We start from the raw sequence: 16,916 nt of genomic DNA, 5'->3' as shown, positions 1-16,916 counted from the left end.
GAACAAAAGTGCTCTTTTGCGCTCTGCATGCATGTACTGCACAGAGAAGCTGTTGTACTGGAAGGGAGTTGTATGACTTGGTCCGTTAGGAATGGTTGAGAATGAGAAAGACTTACATGCCTCCAAGGCATCTGCATAACCATCCCAGGCATTCACTATTACTTGCTTTAACTAATGGCAGGAGACTAGCCAACACAAGACATCTTTACTGGGACATTTGACAAGGTCATAATCTCTGTCCTCTCAAAAGAAGATCCACACATACAGGCTCCTTTGTGTTGCTCTGTCAAACTGAATTGAGAGAGGAGACTTCACTTCCCCAGGCGCTGACCTCAGCCTCTTGTTTTCTTTTCCCCTGGTCACTGTTGAGTCCATCCTGTCCTCGTCTGTTCGGCCACACAGGGACAGAGCTGATTTCGACTGTTGTTGTGATGTTGTTGCAGTGGGGTTCTGTTTCAAAGTCTGCATTGAGCCGATCCCTGAACGACAAAGTTCTCCAAAGACAAGATGGACGGGAATGTCACAGCCGGGACAGGTCCTCTGCTGCCCGCAGCTCCTCAGTGGGAACAAGAGCAAGAACGAAGAAGACGGTAAGTTGATCTAAAAACTGCAGCCTATTACAGGCAGCGAGCAGTCTCTGAGAACTCGTGTTCAGTGTGTGTTCAGGAGATATTGTGCTAATATTCAAAGCTCATGTAAGCCAATGAATTGATTTGAGTATGAAACCACATTTGCTTTTCCAGCTCAGATCTGGATTTAGCTTTTTTGGCTTTTTTGACTGCCAATTTAGCAAATTATCCAGCACTTATTTAGAAAAATGATCAGCCAAATTGTTTATTTTTAAGGTCTTTTCTAAAGAGATCAATGTGAATGTTAAAAAAAAAATGATTGATATGTGAATGAAGAATACTTTCTCATCCACAAAAAAATTACACTTTCTTCTTAGTGTGACCAAAATTGTAAAAATCACCTCTCACTGTTTTTTTTAGTTTTTTTTTTTTAGCTCGCTTAGTGTTTAAACACAATAAAGTCACCAAAGGAACCCTTGCAGAGGTAGATCCTTTTGAAGTCAATCAATAAGCTTTCAATCCTTTCGCGTTCCCCTCAGCCCCGCTGCTCTTTTCTCTGTGTACCTGTAAATATATGGGGCTTGTGTTGGGAATAAAGTCAGCTTAGGCAAAGACAAGCAGCACTCACTTCTGTTGAACAAAGTATAGAAATGTCACTATTCGGCTTCTCTAAATGGAACAGACAACTGAGAGATTTGCAGAATGAAGGGTGGATTTAATTCAAGGCTTCTCACTGTGTCCTTTGTGCTTTCTTGATAGCTCTGATGGAGTGGGACGGTAAACAACAGGCTTATAAGAGAAGCTGCGAGAACTCAGTCGGATACTTCTCAAACACTTTCCAGTATTAGATTATTTTGTTTAGTGAGAACAACTTCAAATGAAATGAAGATGGATCTGTGAGCACGCGCCACCTGTTTCTGTGTGGAACCCATAACTAGCTCTTGAAAATGACAACAGTACTGGCTAAAACTTGGCCCTCTGACAGCTGGGAATCTTCACATATGTTACAGACAAGAGTATTTTGGCTGCAGAGTGACCTTGAATATAATGAGATCACATGTTGTCCAGAGGTGACGTGTTTTAGGGTGTTCAGTAGTTATACTGCCTTAAACTGCAAAAGTCTGACCCTGCAGAGTTTTGAAAAACGGATGATTTCCATGCCAACAGATTTTTATGTGAAGACAATTTTTCAGGGTTTTAATTGTTGTCTTTTCACAATACTATGTTACTTGTATCATTAAAATCTCTAAACATAGCAGTCAAATTTGTGACAGGGATAATCTTCATTTTAGGAATTCACTGGCCAAAAACCTACTGGTCTGGCCTTTATAGTGTGATGACCCACACAGCCCTGTCACTCCATATAAACATCCGTGTTGGTGCCAGCAGGGGAATGTTTTCCCTCTGACAACAGTCCTGAAAGGGACTCTGTGCCTCTCCACTGTGGAAGATGTCACTTTTTCTGACCTGTAACCTTTGACACGTGTCATCCATCTGACAGCAGCTTGTCTGAACTGGAGCGATGTGTGTTTAATGTGGGTCAGATCTAAAGATTATGAAATAATTTCTACTGGCTGTAGAAGAAAAGAGACACAGCAATCTTTGAAGCCTTGTCAAATCGGTGCATCTCCTCTGGGGCACAACATCTGGGTTTTGGAGTTCTAATTTTCAAAGTTTCTTTCTGAAACTGGGTCTGAGGCAAGTCCATGGACGCTAAGAGTAGGACCATTGCTTTTTAGAGAAATAACTCTTGAAGGCAGACTGAAACATCAAAAACAATCTTTGAACTCTGTTACAGAAGCATTTTGATCTGTGATGAAATTCTGCCAGACTATGCCGAATCTCACAGTCAATAATGAGGGATACATCATGGCTATGACCCTTAGTTTTCAGAGGCCCCACTCAACTCCTTTTTTGTTTAAACAGAGGTAAAAATAGATTCATAGGGGTCTGAGTCATACTTTTATGACCCTGTTTTTTGTATCTGGAGATAACTGAGCAGTCAAGCCTGCTAAACCTGGAGCTACCCCTGGTGGTTCAGGCATGGAACCGGCCAAAGATGTGTTGGCCGTGACTCCCTTTATACTTTAAATCTCCTTCTTGTACGAATAAGTGAAAAATGGAGTGTTGGAAGCCTGTTGTACTTTCACCTCATTTATCACATGGCCTAAAAGTGTCAAAGAACACCAGCAAGCTTTAAAAAAAGTCTCACCTGTCTTGATTAAATCGGCCAGTAAGGTCTTTTTGCTTCCGCAGTGACGTGGCAGCCAAGTCGCTTATACGGCCAAGTACCTCATACTCTGCAAGCTTCTCTGCTGCCATGACAACTCTCTGGGGTTGAAGCCCCCATTTAACAAGACTAACAGTGTGATTTGTCCAACTTTTTATATAAAATCCTTGCAGACCAATAAAAATTCTGATCTCCGTCATAAGGGCTGATTAGCAGTTGACAATCATGATGGAGGGTCAGCAGAATTACAGAAAGGCATCCTGGGAGTTTATGCTGCGTTTCGTCTCTGCCAGGGAGAAATGTGGAAACAGGGCAAGCAAACAAGCGCATAAATCAGAGCAGTGGGCCACAGAGGGGAAATGGAAGAGAGAGTTGGGCAAGAGCTGGGGAGCACTCCTGATCAGTCCAGTTCAGGAAAAGAATTTCAGTCCTCTAGCCTCCCCAGTCATTTAAAAAAAACAACTATAAATGCATTTATTAAAATGTAGAACCTCTGTTTCCAACAGAAAAAATATCTAGTTGGGTTTTTAAGTGACATAATTTTTTTTGGTCTGCGTAATCCACACATTCCCTATTTTTTCAACTCTAACGACAGAATTCCAAGGAAACAGCAAATTCCCTCAAACTTTTAGCACCTGTGGTTTAAATCTTGAGGTATCGCCTCTACAGACTACCAGCTGATAAGCAGCACATCAGACGGTTCCTGATATTTTGTAACTAACTGTTTCTGCCTTGCAGATGTTCAAAAACATGGCCAGTGCAGCAGGTGCAGGTAAGAAATGATTCATGTTTATGTGCTTTCCTACTGGCATTGTGATATATTGCATGACGTTTCTCTCTGAACACTGTCACATCAGAGGAGTAAGTCTGTTTTGATCTCTAATCATTCTAGATTTTACCTTCCACAAGCATACACCTCAGGTAGAGTTGTGTTCATCTTTCTGTCTTGTGCCTGTGATGAATTGGCAAGCCTTTCAGGGTGGTTGTCCTGCTCTTTGCTCAGTGCATGCTGGGGATAGCAGCCAGTAACCATAAAAAGCTGGTGGAGAAAATAAATGGGTAAATGTGGTCATATTATGGGCTAAATTGATATTATGAAGTTAAATCCTCGAAATAAATGTTGCGTTTGACAGAGACTTTGAGACATCAGCACATTTTCACCAAGATATTGAAACTGTTTGACTTTGAATGTAACAATTAGTACATTCAAATATGTTTTAACTGAAAATAAACATCCAGCTAGTGCAGACTTTGTAGTGATTTCAGAATGAATGTGCTGCTTGCTGTTCTTTTTAACCGAATAAAAGAATAAGAATAAGGCTGGTAGTGCAGCAGAATCCCACGTACGTTATACTGCTTTATTTTTTTCTTTGGGTAATACTCCTGGGTTGTGAGACGAGTATTCTACACACCTTAATAAGCGACAGGTACATCAGAGAGAGACAAACAAAAAAACATCAGTAGGCTATATGGACAGATAACATCTTCCTGTTTAAATATATACATACATGCACACCCACCTTCAATCATCCAGTTTTTCAATCAGAGGACTACATTCCAGTTCAAAACACAAAAGTAATACATCAAGTACACAGCAAGATTTATCCATATGAAGCAACAGTCAACTTGTTTATGGCACAAATAAGACATTTATCAATATTACCTTGTAAGGTAGCAATACATAAGCCAAACTCAAAAGTTTTCATATGGACAAATATAGTTGTTGTTTTTTCATCTCTTACATATTTTGAACTAGAATGTAGTCGTCTGATTTTATATCTGGAATACTGAATGTATTCATATGTGTATATATATATATATATATATATATATATATATATATATACATATATATAGAAGGCTGTTCGAAGTTCGTATACCTGATTAACCCATAAGAACCCGGACCCATTTCTACTTAAATGAAAATTAAGGGGGCCATAACACAGACTAAATAGACCACATAGAACACATTTCTGACATTTTTTTCAAAATACCACCCCCCACTGTCAGAGATCTGTAATGTGACATATATGTCACATTGGGCGTTAAGAGCCTGGATAATTTCTCCATCAAGGAAAATTATGGCTGACATAAAACAGACTAAACATATTATATAGAACACATTTCTGACATACTGAAACATTATAAACAAAGATTTAAAAAATACAGCATGCAGAGAAAAACAATGGAAATACATTAGGAATTAGCAATTAGAAATGGTAGAAGAAAAATATTAGACAGTGTTGTCTGGTTTTACACTCATTTTCTTTGAAACACACCAAGCCTCAAAATTGAAAAAACGTCTCTACATCTCAGTAAGTTATAAAGCTTGATCATTATAGGAGTCCTTAGTCTTGGTCTGCAACTCTGTCTGACACATTATAAAAATCTCCCTGCAAGCTGACCCGATAGTTCCCTGTATTGCATGGTGGCATTGCTCAGGCTTCAGACAATAAGACTGATGGCCACAGGTGTGAGCTCCCTCCCAGCCAGCCAGTGTCTCGAAGAATGTCCAAATGCACATTCTTTTATTTTAAAGGCCTTTTATATGTTGGTCACTTGGAGGGATGTAGTTAAAATTAGGTACCGTGCCAGATCATTGTTTCTGTTTTGCTGAGGGGAAATATTTGGCCCACTGTGATGTGGCCCTTGGGGGGCAGCTGCAGGATTTGGGTAGATGCCATTTTAGACTCAGGTTGCACTCTCACATGACCTCAGTCCTACATGATGGTATCACACAAGTGGACATAATAGTCTGGCAAAAATTCCATGTCACTTTTATAAATCAGTTAAGTAATGTGTGGTCTACTGGTGAAATATGAGGTTTGTGCTGTGACCGACTGCCCACTGTAATGTTTGGAAATCTTGAGTGCAAGACTGCTGTGAATGACATCGACAAGTTTGTCCGCATAGCTTTGATTTTTATTTAAAAATACATTTATGACTACATCCTCAAGCATATTTCAGGTGGTTAATTTTGCTGAAACAAACCCGACCCGACAGAAAGCGTCTTTGTCGGCTGCAGTTAGTGTAAAAGTAAATGAAATCTGAAATGTGGTTTCTGTCTGAATCTTATGATAAAATGACTTGGAGAACGATAATGATGTAAAAAGGACAAAGCCGGCAGCCAGTCAGACCCATTAGGTGTGATATTTCCTGGCTGTATTTTACAGCTGGGATGTGGAAACCTCTTTTAAGACACGAATATGAGACAGCCAGATGGCTTTCAGCACTGACCATAACAACACTGTCCACCTCATTAAATTGACATTGTACAGGAGAGGAAAATACATTCCTTGGATCCAGTTCCAAAACTGAAAACCAGCAATAGGAAAGCTGATGCTGTGTTTATAAATGTGGAGTGTTAGCTGCTAGTGAGTGTTTTTGTTAATATTTCAATCATTCCTGCACTGTTTTTAATAGATTTTAATTCTGTTGAGCAATGGCCTGCTTGTTTGTCTTATACTCAACATTGATAATCAGCCCTGTGCCATTAAGAAATGAGACACTGAGTTGTAAATTCAACAAATTGCTCCTTGAGTTGATGTTTGTTTCTTCCTGAAACTAAAAACTAAACCGAGCTATTCACATCAAAACCCCTCATGGATATGATTTGAGAACATCTTTTGCATGGAAGAGGATTAAAACAGTTCTTGATTCTCAATCTGCAATGTTTAATTTCTTCTGGCATTACACATTGTTTATGGAGCATTTTTCAAACTTTGAATACACAATATTCTCTACAGCCTCTTTAATTGCGGCGTGGAAAGAAATGGCTTCCTCTGTTGAGAGGAGGCAAGTACATTCATCCTCAAAACCCTGCTGCCTGCACTGACTTTAGACATAGAGCTGATAGAGCTACAGTGACACTGTCAGGGTCCCATCATACAGTAAAAAGAAAAAAAAGGTAATAAATCCACCTTTATCTGCCACAGCTAAAAGTTGTATTTAATAATGGGAAGACAGAAGATTTTGCAATGATCTGTGGATAGGTAATGTATATTTAGTAAATGTGTCTAACAACGCGGCACAGAAAGGATAACAGGGTCCAAAGAGAAGCAGCTATTCAAAACTGACTGACTTTTAACCTGCATAAATAAATGCTCATTTGCTTTGAAATGATAAACATCACCTTCCCAAATGCCAGTCTCAGGGAAAATAACACGAGTGCAGCTTAAATAGCACTCATTGGCCCAGAACTGTCAGTCTGAGGCTTCCCTCTCAGCCTCTGAGGTTTCAGGCTGGCTCAGTGCATTTACACAGATCCTCTGCCTGAATAAATATGCTAATCTACTTTCAATGTGGAAATCTCTAGCAGCTGATTAAAAGAAAAACAAAGACGAAACTGTGAATTCCTTAGAGACCTCTTTCTATTTGTAAGGAATGAAATGTAAAGACCTGTGTTCCTCACACGTTGGCGTGAATAACGGCAGCGGAAAAGCTGCAGCAAACATGGCAAGGGGATGTTTTGAGAGTCTCAGTCAAGCTTTTTTTACCCTTTTATTGTAAGTGTCAAATGTCACTCAGTGATGACCAAAACCAACCTACCCGATTTGATTGATTCTCATTCCAGGGCTGTTTAATCCAGTCACATATTTTAGTTCTAAAGGAAGCATTTTTGGCAGGTGTGAAAGTGAGTGGAAGTAAATGGTGAACGTGTGGAATTTTAAATCTAGTGCCTCTTGCCGGCAAACATTTCTAACTAAATAAAAATGGTACTGGGAACATGTTAGCTTTAGAATCTTAGCGAGACCTTATTTAGGTCATTGTAAAATAGGAGGGTCTGCACACTGAATTACAATTCCATAATATTTTGGACTAAGTGTCGGCCCTTCTGGGGGTTTATATATTTTTTTGTCCACATTTGCCTGATAGAACCCATTTAATTACATCAGGTTGAGGTGTTTGTGTTCATAATTCATGGCAAAAGTTGACATGTTGCTTTAACCGGACTGTTCTGTAAGTATGTAACGGCTACATCTCCTCTCATGTCAGATACTCCTCGTGACAATCCACAATTGATAGTTTTTCAGAATTACTCATTTTAGTTTCAGTGAAGACAGCCAAGTCACAGAGAGCCAGACAGGCTGAACTTTCTGTTTCTGACAGGAACCATGTGTTTTGATCAGGATGTAATAATTGAATTTCCATCTTTTTTTATCCCTGTTTATATCCTGTTGAGGATCACAGGGGATGGAGAATGTTATAGCTGCAGAAAAGCAGACTGATGAATTTGATGAACTACAACCATTTACCGGCCTTACTCATGACTTCCGCAGTATTAGACTGGCCAAAACAAGAATACTTCTCACTGTGGCATGTAGGGCTCACTGCTGTTATAAATCACCAGCCCAGCTATAGAAGAAGCACCATTGGCTATTATATAATGTCTATGGGTACCAATGCACTGCAGCAATGTTGTCTTATCTGTATTTCGCCTCCTGCATGTACCTCAGCTGTTCTCATCCAGGATCACCGGGTCACAGCCTGCTGGTGGAGGCTGGCTGTGACCAGAGACAGCTGCAGTGTCTCTCTCTGGAGGCCTGTTAGGGTCTATGATATACATATCCTAAAGCTCTGTGACAACAAGTTAGGAATGGATGACATAATCTTACACCTAACCAGAACATGCACAAGAGAAGCTGGTTGATGGGGCGAATATTGAAATCAGATGTCGCTTTGGATGTTTTGAGCTATAACGAGGACTGTTTGACATATCTGCTGTTTTTGTTGTGAAGTCCTTTATGTTATGACAGTAATTGTTCAAATTTAGCTAATTATGTCATGTTGTTATCAAAGGCTTATTATGGAATAAATCGCCTTTAAAGAATTGTATACAGATGTGGAGGCCTTTTTGTCAAGGTGTGATGAATGGTTAGCGTAAATCAGTATGTTTTTAGTTCCCTCAAGGAAATGCATACAAATCCACTGCACATATAGCTAAAATGATAAGATATTATTCAGCCTTCTGAAATGTGTTGGCATTGATATTCTGCTATAACAGCCTCCACTCTTCTCAGAAGGCTTTTCACAGGCTTTTGAAACCTTACTGCTTCAACCAAGTGCATTGGTTTGGTCAGCCAGCGATGCTGGTAATCATGGTGAAAGGCAGTACTGCTTTATTGAAAAAGACAAAGCTATTTCCCAAACTGACCCTGTGTGAAAACACACTATCAAAACTAAAAACAAACACAAAAGAGAAATGAAGATACATTACATCATTTCTGAAAACACAAGAGTTTTTAAAAACACAAAATCAAAAAGCAAAAGTCATTCAAAAAGAAAACAAAATTTCTTTGTGAACTGTTTGGATGTTGTTGGGTTTTTTTTTTGTTTTTTTTATGAATTCTTGTGTTTTATTCTTGTTTCCTGAAAGGTTGCTGTGTTTTGAACCTCAGGGGCACCATAGTCTTACCAATCCGTTGAAAAGAAATATCTGTAGTGCGTAAAAAAGGGTTCTGCTAGAAGAAGAGGCAACATAGCCATTTTTTGTTCACCATTTTCTGATAATGGTGGAACATTTGATCTGTGCGAGTTCTTAAAAGACAGGTCCTGAACACTTTGAAACATCTAGATTTAAAGCTGCAGAGAAAATTAATTTTCATTGGACTGTTTCATTCTTTTCACTCCACATTTATCAGTTTAAAAACAGGTGCCAGATCAGTGACATCATGATCTAAAATTAAAAGCAAGTCGTCATTTGTAGATGCAGCCTCGACTATAAAGGGTGCTGCTGGCATGACGAGAGCATGAAAAATTCCACACATGGAAAGATGGAAAATGACTTGTGGTTTCCTGAGTGCAGAGGCCAGCTTGGCTGTCTGACAAGGCAAGTGAACGGAGGAAAATAGGAGTCTGGTAGTATTTCTGTATTTTTCTTTGTATATACAGTAATTTGTCAAGGTTGAGAAAACAGAGAACTATCTGGTTAACTGGCTCTGAAATCTTTAAATGTTTTCATTGCATTTTCAACATTTTCGTTGCAATTATTGTAGCTATAGCACATCATTTAATAATGCCTTCAAGGCTCTTACACTGAATGAGATCATCGTGTTCAACAATTTCCATGATCTGTGGACTTGATTCATTGTCTAATCTAAATATGAATCATCTGTCCACTGTGCTTTGTGTGTATGATTGCACTGTTTAAAGAGAAACAATCTCCTAATTCTGTGTTCTCCATGGAAGAAAAACACCTTTATTATTCTAATTCCCAATTACATCCATGCTGTCAATTGTGAAAGAAGCAGCCAGTAAATTCTTAAGGGAACAACTTCCTCAAAAAGACCAAAGGGAGAGTGTTTTCTGTGTGTGTCAGTTTGTGCCGCTTGAGGAATTTAGGTCTGGGTTTTATAAACCAAGTGAAAGGAGATGTGGGCAGCTGTGTAATGATGCAGTCCAGTTGCAGGGGAACAGACAGTTGAGCTAACAGGTTTGTCCAGCAGTCAGCTGCCACCGGAGGAGAAAGGCAGAAACAAGATTCAGTAACTAATGAGCCCGGAATGGCCACAATCATTCAGAGTGCAACGCTGGGAAAAGTTAGCGTTAGTAAAAAAGTCAACCAGTCCCATCCAGTTATCTCTTTTTGTGGGTATGAGCCTTTCTTTTGCATGCAGCTGGAAATTGATTCAAACAATAACTCTTTCTCATCTAAAGCTCAATCAAGTCTGATGCTCCATTTTATTGTACCTCAGTATTTCCACCTAAACACAGAGCATTTCTGCTGAGTTAGTTTAGATACAGTAACTGCACTGGTTCCTTCAGTGGCCTCCAAGATTTCCCGCATAGACCACAGAGATCCAGATGTTGCAGGAAGGCAAAAAGTATCCTCCTCCGCTGGGCCTGCTGCTGGCTTTGCCTCCGCACCCTCAGGTTAGCCAAGCACGTGGCATTGCTCACACCAAATGCTGTGTCTTTCTGCACTGAAGCAAGGCCACCGGTGACCATGCTCATTGGGATTTACATAGCTGTGCACTTCCACCTGTACCCAGATAACAAAGAAAAAAAGCAGCATGTTGTTAAAAGAGGTTCTGTCCTGGGGCAGTGTAGCACTGCAGCTTTCTTGTGGTTTCAGACCTGATTAAACTATTTGGCTCAGTAATCAAAGAGCAATAGTAGGCAGAGGCAGAGCAGACTTCCTGCATCCTCTCCACTCTCTGGCTCTCTGGCTTTAAGGACTTGTTTGTGTCTCAGTTTGAAAACAATACCTGCACTGTGCTCATGGTTGATGACTTGAGCAGGATTGTTGGCTATGGACTACTTGTTTATAGACAGTTACACACATGCAAAATTAATAAAACTGATCATTGATTCGCTGATGTTTTAGAGTGAAAGAAATATCACAGTCTCTCATCCAGATGAATGAAAGCTGCTCTGGTCCATCACACAAAATGTATAAGTCTTCTTTTAGCTTATTTTTTAACACAAAGCTTTTCTAGGATGTGGTTAACTTTGTAAAAAGGTCAACTACTATTGTTGCCTAAATGTAACCAGATGGTGACTAAATCAAACCAAAATAACACAGCATCTAAGAGCAAAGGACAAAAATCACAGAATGGTACCAGACTGAACAAAACTACCTGTGTGCTTGATGACTGTCCAGTTTTTTGACTCATGCCACCACTACATCCTGCAGCTTTTTCCGTAAAATAAGTACATTTTGCATTGTGGACCAACAGAAAGAGCAACACAGTTCCACATCAAAACGTGGAATCAAACACTTTGTAAACATGTGGTTTGTAAGTGTTCACTCAAGTTGGGAGCTACAGTGTGGTTTCTATTAAATGTAAATATTTTGCATAACTCCTAGTATTTTAAGAATTTTGTCTGTGTAAAACATTTGTTGTTGGAGAGGAGACTTCAAGGCCAAACTGCAGGTTTAATTTCAAGCAGCTGTTGTTTTTTTTGCTTTGGCGTTGGTGAGACTCTTGATTCTGGTTTCTCTCCGGGGACAATGCTCATCTGGAAATATAAACATCAACTTCCTGTTTGAATTTCTTTCATTAGGGCTAATGTCATGCCTCTGTATATCACAAGTTGTTTTTTTATGCAGAGTTATCCTGTCAGCTGAATTTATTAGTGATTGCCATGGAGCGAAACACACCCTGATGTACATTCCATAGCACCAGAGAGATGATGGGAATTAGTTTATAGTAACAAAGAGACCTAAATTCAGCGCTAATATTACTCCAAATCAATTAAACATTGGTTTATTTTACATCTGTGAGAATAAAAAAAAGAAATGGAGGGAGTGAAATGTACCTCTGTGATTAAATCCTCATTTCTCAAATAGAAACCAGGTGTGGGACAGTGGTGTAAATGTTTTCCCATGCGTTTTTTTGGGGGGAATACAGCCTGAACAGATTCAGACCTGACAGCATTACATGCTTTGTCATTCAATTAAACAATAGCCACGTACGCTTGTCGTGCCAGCTTTACATTCTTCAAGTCTCTTTATGCAAACTTTGACCTCTGCAAGCTCTTACTTTTGTGTGAGTTTTGTAATGTTGGCAAAAACTTTTTCTATTTCACCTCACACAGTGTTACAGTTTAATGCATGAAGTCAAGTTATGTAAGAAACCTCTGCAGTTAGAAGACATGAATAATCTGCAGTTCATGAATGATCTGTATTTTGAAAATAGATTTGATATGATCACCTCCTTGGGATTTGGGATTCTGTAAAGAATAACCCCCGCTAAAGGAGGAAACCATGACGTTATAATGGATGGCTCACTAAGAAAACAGAATTAGTGGCCACTTTAATGTATTGGGACCAAAGTCAGCTCCTCCCTCCCCAACCACATAATCTAAAGTCAGATATATGCCACATGTGTGGCTCCTCTGGAAAAATGAACTCAACTTGGGAATATATGGTCAGGAAATTTATAGCACATGCCTGGGACGAGCCCTCAGGGGCTGGGATGGAGGCGGAGGGGAGAGCTCCCCGCTCCCTGTTCCCCAAGCCTTGTTTCCATTAAGCTGGGAAGTGCAATCTCCCAGACATTTCAAGGGGGCCTGGTGTAAGACCTCCTGGCCAACAACATGACCCATTCACAGAGGAGAAATCAGTTTCCTCACATCTGGGATTTTCCCACTGCAGCAATGGGACAGCATTCCACATCAGTCATCAGCCATGGATGGAGGCAACACATACATAAACTCTGGAATGTAGATAACTTGCACAGAAGTAAATATGTGTTTATCTGTATGTGTTTATCAAAGGGAGGGAAGGAGATGAGAAAGAGCAGATGAAAAATAGCTAAAAAAAAGTGACAGTTTTTTTTTTTTCAGGGAAATCGAGTGCTTTCTAAAAGCCGGCTGGCCAAAACAAACAAGTGGGTGAGTCAGGGAAGGGAAAACATTCTCAAGCTGACTGATGTTTCCGCTCTTTGCATCTGCCATTACTTCTACTGCCAAGGACTGCTCAAGAGGCTAAGTCATTGTCTAGCCAATATGATTCTCACAGCGATAATGCTCATCTTTATTGTGCAAGTGGTTTCTTTTTAGAGTAAAGGAGGAGAGGCAGAATGGTGGGCTGGGTTTATGTCTCTGGTGATTCATATCAAGAGAGGTCAGAGCCTTGCTGCTATGCTTTCTCTATCACTGTTACTCTTGGGGGCTGACAGGGATGGTATTTTCTGTCTGTCTATTCCTACCTTGAATGATCCCTTGTCTGCTTATGTGGCATCTTGTCCTTCTTCATTATCCTGTGTTTAGCCCATGTCAGTCTACAGATTACCCACCAAAGAATTAACAGGATGACAGATGGATAATCATTTGAGAATTAATTCTTTAAAAAAAACTCACTCGCATAAGTTTTACCAACCCAACTCCAAAACTGTATTATGATGATAAACACAGAATGCAAGGATTTATAAATCTTATAAACATATTTGATTTGCAATTAAACATAGAAAACATATCAGATGTTGAGTGAGGCAACAAAAAAGGCTGAAAAAGTAAGTCATACTAAAGAGATACGATTGGAGGCAGAGGTCAGTGACATGATGAGTATAAAATCAGCACCTTGCAGAGGCAGAGTCTCTCAGAAGTAAAGATGAGCATAGACTTAGCAGTCTTTAGACAATTGCATCTAAAAATTGTGGAGCAATTTCAAAACATTACATTGTTACTCAATGTAAATACGGGGTACTCTGAATGTTCCATCATTTACAGTAAATTATATCATCAAAAGATTCAGGGAATCTGGAGACATCTCTGTTTGCAAAGCTGAAAATAGATATTGAATGTCTGTGATTTGTGGGCCCTCAGGCAGCCCTCCAGTAAAAGCACAAGATTGACATGATTCTGTTAGGGAAATCACTGCATTGTCTCAGAAACACTTTCAGAAGTTATTGTCTGTGAACACAGTGCACACTATGCCATCCACACATGCAAGTTAAAGCTCCACCATGCTCACATGAAGTGATAAGTGAACGTGATCAAGAAACACTGCTGTCTTCCCTGGGCCAAAGCTCATTTAAAATGGACTGAAGTAAATTGGAAAACTATTGTGTGGTCAGATTAATTAAAGGAGAAATACCATCTGGCTTGTTATCAGCACTCATTTCAAAAGCCTGTAACTCTGATGTGCATCAGTGCCTATTGAACTGGTGACGCATCTGGAGAGGCACCATCAATGCTAAAAGATATGTGCAGGTTTTACAGCAACATGTATTCCCATTAAGATTACATTTTCTTCAGAGAGGTTCTTGCACATTTCGGTAGGACAATGCTAAACTGCATACTGCATCTGTCACACTGGCACGGCTTCGAAGTAGAAGAGTCCAGATGCTTGACTGATCTGCCTCCAGTCCAGATCTTTCACTGACTGAAAACATTTGGTGCATAATGAAACTCAAAATACAGCAGAGAAGAAAACACAGGAGGAGAAGACGCAGGACTGTTGAGCAGCTGGAAACCTTTATCAGACAAAAATGGAACAACATTCTTCTCTCAAAGATCCAGCAGCTGGTCTACTCAATTCCCAGATGTTTACAGACTGTTATTAAAAGAAGAGTAGATGCTGTAGTGGACATGGCCCTGTCCCAACTTTTTTGACACTCGTTGCTGCCATCAAATTTAAGATGAGCTGGTATTTTTCATGAAATAGTAAAAAGTCTCATACACAACAAATTTACGAGGTTTGCAAATCACTGCATTCTTTTTTTTTATTTAGATTTTTACCCAGCATCCTAATTTTTTTTTTAGATTTGGGATTGCATTCTTTCTCAAACTGAGATAGAATTTGTTATCATTAAGTAATTGTGGTAAATTCTCAGGTTTTATTTCCGAGCATTTATCCCTTTTCTCTTTGAGCTTCTTGTTCACGTGACCATCCAACAACTGCTTGACTCAGCTTAACCCTGACCCTTACTAAAAAGTCACAGGATCAAATGTAACAGGTTCTCCTGATAGCTATTTGTGGGTATGTGTGTTATGTCCTCCAAGCATTTTCAGCCTGAGGTCTGAACAAATCACCGAAAATATTATTATCCCAATCACTGTTATAGTACAATTGAATCAGTTTTCTGTGCTCTCTTATTGTACAAGCAGTTTTCTCATCTTTCTGAGTGCAATACATTCCCTTTTGGATATAGTAACTAACAAACTGAGCCCTTTATTGATATCTTCCAACTTTGCGCTGAGATATATTTCACCATGTGGCCTTGTTCTAATGTGTAAATCATCTGTTCTGCTTAGTGGCAAACGGGGTCTATTTCCTTATTGAAATGAAGTGCCAAAGTTTCATACTGAGATGGAAAACTGAGGTTGTCAGAGGTTTGTTCATTGGAGAAACTGTCAATCTATAGCCAGTCACTCCATGTGCTTAGAATGGACTCAAACCTGTTATAACAGTAATTTCAGCTGGTGCCCAAGAAAGGTTTTCATGATATGATATCAATGCTGTTAGGTCATGCACCGCCTGAGTGGGCATACAATAATAGAAGGAAATTCCTAAAATAATTCTGGTGGAACGATTATTGATGCTGATGTCCTACAGGCAGCTGCTGCAGTAACCTTAGAGAAAAACTAATCCTGTTTATTCTTCAGACATGAGCCAATGGTCCTCTTTTGTGTCAGGATTTTGGGTGCAAGTTTTGTAACAACAAAAGTAAATGGTCCTGAAACTGAATCCATGCTCCTGTTGAAGCGTTGACCTACTCTAAACTATCTGGGGAGAACCCGCTGAACTCTCATTAAGTTTTAAAACAATAGAAAATGAAGTCGTGACATGAGATCCTGTGAAAATGCTATCAATTGTCAACAGGTCTGTGTCAAGCCTGTGTTTTAGAGACATCCAGAGTAATGGCTGTAGGTGATGATGATGATGTTTTAGAGACATCCAGAGTAATGGCTGTAGGTGATGATGATATCCAAGCTCAGACCTACACATAGTTTAAAAGTTTGAAAATGACCAAATTATATTAATGGAATTTTGTCATTACATAATTACTCTAATTTTGAACTGATTTGTTTTCAAAGTTTTATGCAAATGTCTTTGAGATATTAATGATGTGAATAACTTGACTGAAGAGTGATGACCTAGATGTGAATAGAGTGATTTGAGTGAAGCAGAGGTATGTATTTGTGGTGGAGGGGTGATGCATGGGCTGGAGCTAGTGATGCCTTCAAGTGGACTACGTAAAGCTGATGGTCCTGCCTTGAACACTCATGTTGGAACTGAAAGCCTGGAAAAGTGTCAGTGACAGTTTCCAGCGCAGCATTGATATAGTTATTTTGTGTAATCTACATTAATCTATTTGCAGCTTCAGTTGCTTTGATGGTATTCAAATAACAGACTATTTGATTTGATTTTTATGTCATTTTTTTTCAAGAGTTACTGTGCTTATGTAGTTCCAAAGCATCATTTAAAAACTGTGAACAGTTTTTTGTTTGTTCTATTTTGGCAGTTTGTATATATTTATCATTAATGAGGCTGGAATTTCGCATCTGTTTTTAATTTGGTCAGCTAACTATATTAGGGAAGTATAAGCTACTTCTTCCTCCCTTTAATGTTGCCAAAAAATGTTTTCCAGAGGAATAATTTTAGCCCCCCCTCCTAAATGGATCATTAGGAGAGCTGTGTTGAAATGCTGCATCTACAATGACAAAAG

At 39.4% G+C, this 16,916-nt stretch overlaps 1 protein-coding gene across 1 annotated transcript in view; it reads left to right on the top strand.

Moving 5' to 3' along the window:
• stard13b (StAR related lipid transfer domain containing 13b) overlaps positions 1-16,916 on the top strand; it is a 59,434-nt gene that overhangs the window by 8,406 nt on the left and 34,112 nt on the right. Inside the window, exons 4-5 of the mRNA XM_075473090.1 lie at positions 444-590; positions 3,538-3,571. Coding sequence (XP_075329205.1) covers positions 444-590; positions 3,538-3,571 — 181 coding nt within the window. The remainder of the gene's footprint in view (positions 1-443; positions 591-3,537; positions 3,572-16,916) is intronic.

This window comes from Odontesthes bonariensis, chromosome 9 (genome assembly GCF_027942865.1).
Source record: "Odontesthes bonariensis isolate fOdoBon6 chromosome 9, fOdoBon6.hap1, whole genome shotgun sequence".
In the NCBI taxonomy this organism is placed as follows: Eukaryota; Metazoa; Chordata; class Actinopteri; order Atheriniformes; family Atherinopsidae; genus Odontesthes; species Odontesthes bonariensis.
This window is presented reverse-complemented; position numbering and strand designations above follow the sequence as displayed.